The sequence below is a fragment of the Haemaphysalis longicornis genome, unplaced genomic scaffold, assembly GCF_048455015.1.
Source record: "Haemaphysalis longicornis isolate Haplotype H1 unplaced genomic scaffold, Haemaphysalis longicornis Haplotype H1 scaffold_9, whole genome shotgun sequence".
In the NCBI taxonomy this organism is placed as follows: domain Eukaryota; kingdom Metazoa; phylum Arthropoda; class Arachnida; order Ixodida; family Ixodidae; genus Haemaphysalis; species Haemaphysalis longicornis.
In genome coordinates this window covers 63,076,966-63,085,132 of record NW_027526460.1, presented here as the reverse complement: position 1 = coordinate 63,085,132, position 8,167 = coordinate 63,076,966, and the positions used below count along the sequence as shown (strand labels likewise).

The window sequence follows — 8,167 nt, the reverse complement described above, 5'->3', positions numbered from 1 at the left end:
GAACATAATTTCGCTGAGTAATTTTGGTAAAAGTATTGGTGTCATGCCCAGCCAGTCACACCAGAGCGCCAAAAATGACTGTCGAGAGTTTTGTTAGGTAACCCTGGGAGGTTTCCTAATAAGGCAATCTGACTGCAACATATTAACCATAAATGATGAACGCGCCGCGTAAAACGATGACTTAGAAGTACCGAAGACCGATGACAAAACGAGTAATGTAAATGGGTAATATTCCGTAAATTTGTACGATATCATGTGACCGAAACAGCATCACGAATGCTAACAACATCTAAACAACGCGTGGTAACCACACAATTAGGAATTCTCAGAGAACGCTTTGTATGAGAGTAGCCATTGCCTTAAAAGAAAAGGACCACAGTAGAGGGATCAAGCTGTTAGAAAGCGCTCGCAAGAGAAAAAATGGGTTTTCTACCATTAGAACTGCCATTTTGCAACAACTTTAGCCCTGAAGGGAATTTGAGTGGGAACAATTACCATGCAGATGTCGAACATTTGCGCCAATCAAGTCACTGCTGACGTGTACTAGGGCAATTAGTTTTCATTCCTACTTTTTAAGGGGGCAAATTAGTTGTTTAATATTCCACGGTAATTGGGAGAAGAAAGTGTTCGTTGAAAAACCACATCAAACAAACGTATATAGATTGAAGGGGACAGAGTGCATTAGTGATACTTCGGTGATATTGTTCAATGCTGAGGAGCGGTTTTTAGATAAATTCTTTCGATAACGTTTCTTCGCATGTGTATTGCGCATGTGTGGATGTAGTTATAAGTGTACGATGCTGTCTTCCCTAATAAACAGTCGGAAGTATAGTGCCTGTCGCGTTTTCTCTTGTGTGTGTTTCTTTGCGCTAACCAGAAAGTTCTTATGCAGAAAACCTTTTTGCATCATTGGTTTATTGAAAAATTTTCCGTACAGCTTGGAAGTACCAGTCTATCTGAACACTGGCCTTCACGGCCTGATATTTCGCATTTCTCTGCCCTAGGCCATTGTCAGGGCCTCCCGAATGGTCGGGAAAAACGCCGTGTTCCACGCCTCCCGCAACAAACCATCAAAAATCTTGCCCAGGACCACGGTAACGGTTTCTATTACTGATCCAGCTCCGATTGTAATCACAGAGATCTCCTCAGTTGCAGCCGGGCCAATCTCTCGCAAGCGCAGGGGGGAATTAGCGCTTCCAGCACCAGATTCCACGATATCGAACTGCGCTGTGAAGCGGACTACGCCGGCCAAAAGCCTGATCTGGCCTTCTTTGCCGGAACACGTTCTCCACGGCGCTGTGAGGAAGACGGGGACTTTCGTAATGAAGTCGACTTGCAGGAGGCGGCTGCCGTTGACACAGTACGGGATCGCTGGGCCAAATTGTCGGAGCCGGTTCAGGTTGCGCAACTGAGTGCCGCCAATTTCCAAACCTGGGACAATTGCTCTGAACCGCTGGCCACCGACCTCCAGTTCCTCCGGTATCTTGGCAAGCAAGCGTGACACGGCCGCCTCCGGGACCAAATCACTGAAGTCACAGGATGGATCTGTTGGGGCAGGTACCGTTTTAGAGAGGGTTGCATGAAGCGTCAAAGGCAGTCACAAACGTTGTTCCATTACCCAACCACATTAAATGCTAAAGTACATAATAATGGTTTCTATGTTTTGGGTGGCCATGGGTGCATGTTAAACCAGAAAATTGCACTGGGATATTTCTGCTCGTGTTGCCCCGCCCTCCCACCGATTTCCGGCTGCAGCTATGACGTCCCACTAGCAACTCCATTAGGCGAAACGTGTGAGGATGATGGCATGTTTAACGTTATCGACCTTTGCGTTAGCAACTGAAACAGAGGAATTGCCACGCATCAATTGTGCTGTGCGATAAACGTGTTCAAAACCGTCCAATCACAAAATGTTATTTTCGTTAAACAGTTCGGAACTTCCATTTCGTCCGTGGCGTCATACCACGGGCTGCTCTGAGGCAATCCAATCCCATTGAACAATGTAACGCACTCATCCCATAGCATAGCATGTGACCTACCAGGGTGGTCGCAGCAACATTCGACGCGCAAAAAGCTATCAACCTTGGTGTCTGCAGCAGTTCTCCTTGTTACCATATTTCCACGTCTCCTTGTCACAACGTTGGCACTGGTCTGAGGCCACTACCTTGTTTAAATGTTTCTTTCTTGTCTGCACCCCGTCCCCAAAGTTTTATCTTCTCTATATGTATATGAATGCATATATTTCATCTCGCACTGCACCAATAAATACATCGAACGGTCGCTTACCTGAGCGCAAATACTCCGCACTCACAACCACTGCCATGACCACAAGAGGAACGACGTTTATTGGCGCCATCGTTGCTCCCAGAATCTGAAACGAAACTTCCAATTTCGATTATTCAATACTTCACCCTTAATAATCAGAGGCAGTAATCTTTCCCTGACCCAGGCAAAATTATGTACACAGAATATGACTGCTATTCTCGTTTTTATTGTAAAAGCCATAATATTTAAGGTGAACTAGCTCAGTAGGGGTGTTTGGTTATGCATCTTGTATGTAGCAATGCTTGTATGTATGCCTCAAATGTTCGCAAACTGCCACCGATTATGTATAGAAAGTACAGGGGCGGCAGAGACATGAACGTTTCGGGAGTTGTGGTGGGAGGCTTCCTTGGTGAGAGGCGTCCTAATTGCACGAAGCCTTGGTCCCTTACTGCCCGGCGGGAGATGTCCAGCAGTTAGGGCTGCTCACTGGGACGTGAACTGGTCCTTCTACTCCGGGGAGGAGTGTTGGGTAGGGGGTTAGTGGTGGTCAGTGTCGGCACTTCAACACCAGTTGGTAGAGCGAATTGCGAAGGAGGCATTGCTCGCAAGTGAACGTTTATGGAGTAGGGTACGCAGCGTGAAGTCGTGTGGAGAGGGGTAAGCGTTTGTTAGGAGCAGCTTGAGGGTTAAAGCACTTTCTCTGTTCACCTTGGGGTGTGCGGCGGAGAGCATACGTGTGGTATTATGGTCTCCAGTGGGCGAGGGCATCATTTGATCGTCTTAGGTTGCCGCCGATCGTAGACGTCGCTAGGTGTGCCAACGAGGGGAACATCTGAACTGTATGCTTGTGTGGACAGAGGTTTGGACAATTTGATTGATCTCGAGAGATACGCGGCCTGGGGTACGGACAATGTGGAGTTCGGCAGGGCTCTAAAGTGTCTCTTAAATTCCAATGGCTTGGATAGAACAACTACAGAGTTGGTTGTTCGGACAGGCCGTTTTCTAGATTGAAACTTGATGGTGAAGTAATATGGGCCTGCCGTTGCAGCCAGGGCAATGGCGATTTTCTGCTGCAGATTCTGCGAACGCGATTGGGATCATGGTAGACGTAAGTTCATTACCACTTTCATGGGCAACGCGGATGACATGAGCCCAATTTCGGGATGCCTGTGTAGTGATTTGCGGATTTCTTGCACCCATACTATTTCGGTGACAAACCTGGTCCTTCTTTGGCAAGCATTGCTTAAGGAATGTGTATTACAGAGGATAGCAACCAGTGAACTCGTGGTGTAGAGCAAGTCCGTCTAGAGCAGCACCATGAAAGTGCTGCCTGGGGCGCACTGTTGGGCTTGCAAAATTTACAGGGCCTTCAAAAAAACAGCAGGTGCGTTGTTTTGCTATGTGAGGTCTCTTGTCTGTCGTAGAAAAAGCAGCGTGAGCTAGCGCTACCCGCATTTGTGAAGGAATCTTTCGTGTTGGCGGCCCGTGAGGCTTCGGCGAGTTCTTCCCAGGTGTTGTGCCGCCCAAATTTGAATAACTCGTCGTTTTAAGTTGACTTGGCCGGCCAACATCCAGTTTGTAAGGCTTGCGAATAAGAGCATCGAGTTTGTCCCGCTCTGCGTTCTTAAGGGCCGACTTTTGTCGTGTCGCATGTAATTTTACTAATTTTTGGGGCTTGAGTGAACTGTGCATTTACCTGCGCTTGAAAACCATAGCGTCTGTTCCAGTGTTGTATTGAACGGCGTTCCAAGGAATGGCGTTCCTGGAACTAGTTCCTTTTTTGGAGGAATGGAGGAAGGCCACCGTTCTATTAAAGGTCGGTAGAACTGTAACGGTAACGCGTTCGGTTTTTGAAGGAACGGCAGGAACGGCGTTCCTTCTGCAAGCGTTACATCGCTATAGGATTTGGCTGTTTTTGATGCCAAGGCTCGAGTACAAAAATCCACAAGTCGCTATTGTGTTCTTCTTTCTATATGCTGGCCATTTTGCCCGCGCTTCAGCGGAACGTAGGTCAAAGGTCAAAGGCAGAAAATAACCACGCAGCGGGCCGCAGCTTGTGCTTGCTTTGATGCTGGTTGAGCTTACGCGGCGTTCGACGGTTGAATAGCGTAGCCGCGAGAATGATTTTCACCTTTCATCGTTCGTCTGGGGAGGCCAGGATGCTCGTCTGGCAGATAGAATTGTTCCCTGGCGGGGAAAGGTTGCCTAAGTCGGGGTCCCGACATTTCGGTGTAAGACATTTCAGTGCAGGACATTTCGATGTACGGACATGTCGGTGCAGGTCGTCTTGGCGCAAACATTTTGAGGCACGGGATAACCGCATTATTTGAACATTTTAGCTTTAATATTGTAATTTCGTCACTTGATATGACTTTACGTTCGAGAGTTGTGTTAGCGCCGCCGGGCGTGGAAACGAACGCTAAACCGAGCCACTTACAACCCAATCTGCCACGTAAAACCCAATTGCCACATAAAACCCACGTAAAACCCGATTTCGGTAGTAGATGTTAAAAATTAACGTTGTTAATTTGAATCGGTTCAACCTGTTTTTTTTTTTTACTTTAACATTCATTGATGAGGCGCGCCGTAGTGGAGGGCTCCGGATTAATTTTGACCACCTGGGGATCTTTAACGTGCGCCGAAATCTCGTACACATGGGCGTTTTTGCTTTTCGCCTTCATCAGAAAAGCGGCCGCCGCGGCCGGGAATCGAACCCGCGACCTCGTGCTCAGCAGCGCAACGCCTTAGCTACTGAGTCCCCGCGGCGGGTACTTTAACGTTCATGTGAACACCCTAATACTTTAAGTGTTACCGAAGCGCTTTGCTTTCACTTCACCCAACGGTGTAAGACGCTGCTGCTTTTAGTTTATTCTTATCTTTCCTACCCACCCCCCCTCCCCCCCGCCAAACCACCGCGAAAAAAAAGAAAAGAACGAGCTAGATCACGCACGTATGCATCCCGTTTTAATTATTTTCTCAATCAATCTCGTCTTCGTTGCATTCGGTGTCGGTTCTACGTAAAACTAAACAACGATCGCACTTACAGTGCGTTACTTTGAGGAGGGGAAGGCTGAGCCACGCCGGCTACCAACCCCTTTGGTAGAGATAAGTGTTTTACTTGTTCTTCTCCATTGCGTAAAATGGACGTCGAAAACTTGAAGACGACTGTCGCAGCTCTCGACAACACCAGCCTATTCAATTTTTCCCCCTTATAATGGAAGAAAGCGATGTATGACTGGGGTGTCCATGATATGCGCGACTTGGAGAAGTAATTCTCAATCGGGCGACCGAAGGCGAAGAAAGAGCGATTCCTGGAGAGGGAAGCCGTCGGCATGACCGCGACGCGCGGAGGGGTATAGCCAGCAAGCTAGTTCCTCGATGGGGGCAGCAGGGCCCAACGATACTGGCCATTGTGCCCTCAGCGGCTTTTTGGGTGGCTTTTTGTGGCACATTATAGAGGTTCTGTGAGCTCGTGGTCAATGTAAAGCTTTTTCCTGTATCACTGCGGTGACGCTTCGGAGATAGAACTCCGCCAGGCCTGTAAGAATATCAGGGGAAACGGAAAATATTATGACTGAAAAAGAAATGTGGTCGAGATTCAAGCGTAAAGGTGAGGTTGGGGGGGGGGGGGGGGGGGCTGCTAGGACAAAGAATTAAAATGAGGGGAATGTAAGCATGTAAACATATAACGAAGGTTGGTTTTCCCGAACAGCATGGGCGGTATTTGTATGGACAACCCGAGCGCGCTTAATCAGCTTTTGGGAGATATAGAAGCCGCAGCTGTTTTCAAAAAGGCCCGTTATTCCTCCACGACAATATCCTAGACTTGTACGTAACAAAAAGCTAGCTGGCGGTAACAGTGTTCGCAAATTCATTTTAGCACGGCAGCCCAGCCTACGTAATACACTTCATAAGGTTTTCTGTATTCTGCGTGGGCTACCTAATGATTGTTACATTTTGGATATTGATATTGTGCATGTCATATATGTAATTTGAGTGTATGTAATTTTAAAAAATACATAAAGAAGGCCTTAGACCATATTAAACACTGTTTAATTGTCTTAGCTAATTTGCATGCCGCAAAAGAGACAAATACAAATTAACATCCTGTCGTAAATAAAATAAAGACGTGGGCTAGAGAACTCAATCGGCTGTATAACAGGTGTCCCCTGGACGAGATATTAAACAAAAAATATAAATGTTGAATTTCTAAAATTACCTGGCAAAGATCAAACATGGCATCAATCAAAAATGAAATCACTGCTCCATATAGTTCTCCAGAACCCACGTTAAGCCGAAATAAAAATGTAACGGCTGTCGTAAACAGGCAAGCCCTGGATAATTCGGCCACCGAAAAGTTTACGCACCGAAATGTCCGTACACCGCAAAGTCCGTGGACCGAAACGCCCGTAGACCGATATGTCCATGCACCGAAATGTCCGTACACCGACATTTCCGCACCGAAACATCCTGCACCGAATTGCCCTAGAACCGTCTGGAGTTTGTCCGGTGCTCCATAAACTCGTCTAGCAGAGTTTTTTTTTCAATATTTTCATCTAGAGATAACCGGCTGCCGGCGGTGTGAATATTTGTACAATATACGTAGATCGATGTGAGTTTTAAATTTTTCGCTCAATTTCGCCCCAGGATTATCCCACACTATATTTTAATTTAAAACCTTAATTGTAACGTTAATGGAACGACACGTTCCAATGTTCGAAGTGTAACTCGAACTCGTTCCTTTCGCAATAAAGGAACTTGTAACGGGAACTCGCTGTAAAATTAGAAATGAACGAGAAACGAGCTTTCGTTCCTGTTTTAGACGAACGTGTATAACACTGGCCTGTTCCTTAAAACCAGTGTATAAAATATTTCACATGAGGTACCAGAGGTGGTGCTCTTTCTTCAGTTTCTAATATTCCGAGATTACATATTTGTCATTGAACTGCCTTTACTAAATTTCATACAACCTCGCGTTTAAGAAGTTATAAATTAATAAGTCATCAAAATCATAATTTTTAAGCGGCGCATGAAACGCATACGTAGGAACAGTGAATGAAATTCTACAGATGGAACATGGTCTGGAGTAAATCGAGGGAGCGCAAAACAACCAGCGTCCATCATAAAAAAAGGTCGTGATGCTCATTCAATTATTACTGACGTGCATATTTACAATTACCCCTTAAAATTACGCGCTCACTCCAGTTTATGTCGGGAAATTATTCGGTCTTGCATCTTATGTTGTTGAAATTGCAGGTCATTCTCCAAATGTACCTAGCTTTGCGGTCTTTATTTAAACTAGCACGGTTCCACACCCTTAAAGAAAACTGTGAAATTTTTGTAGGGATAGAAAAGAAGAACCGATATGTCTACATCCCTTTTCTGTGGACGCAGGGATCCTTTAACGATTCTCGTTTAGAGCGCAACCTGTCAGCCGCAAGTTTCATCTTTTTGTGGTACGTGTATCCTGTATAGGCATTGCGAATCGCTGAACCCAATGGCGCCAATCTGACAGTGTGCGCAGCACCGGTTGCATGGAGGTTAATAAGACAACTTCCTAATTATATTGTTCGCTAATAGTACTCATCCCATAATTCACCCTACGTCCTTTGAGAATGCGTTCACAGTCATCTGTGGGTACGCCTCCTCTGCAAGACCGGAAAGAATAGCTCAGATTTGACTCTACAAATTACATTTTACAGCAACATATCTCCCTCCTTGACTTAAATGTATAAATTGGGATACTGCGGGTTCGTACAACTCACGTTTTGTGGCGGTTCACTTGATACCGGCGTCCTAACCAGCAGACGTCTGGCGTCAAGATTAAGGCCTCAACGTGTTGACAATCGGGACACCAAACTTGAAGAGAATGCCTCAGGGCAGATTCAAGCGTCCTTTTATG

The 8,167-nt window shown here is 46.1% G+C and overlaps 1 protein-coding gene across 1 annotated transcript; it reads right to left on the bottom strand.

Moving 5' to 3' along the window:
- Window positions 1-898: 898 nt before the first annotated feature.
- On the bottom strand, window positions 899-8,167 carry LOC144151893 (uncharacterized). Its single transcript, XM_077683056.1, has 3 exons — window positions 8,031-8,167; window positions 2,287-2,371; window positions 899-1,545 (listed from the first exon to the last, which is right to left on the bottom strand). The coding sequence occupies exons 2-3, from the start codon at window positions 2,354-2,356 to the stop codon at window positions 1,001-1,003; spliced, it is 615 nt and encodes a 204-aa protein (XP_077539182.1). The 5' UTR covers window positions 2,357-2,371; window positions 8,031-8,167; the 3' UTR covers window positions 899-1,000.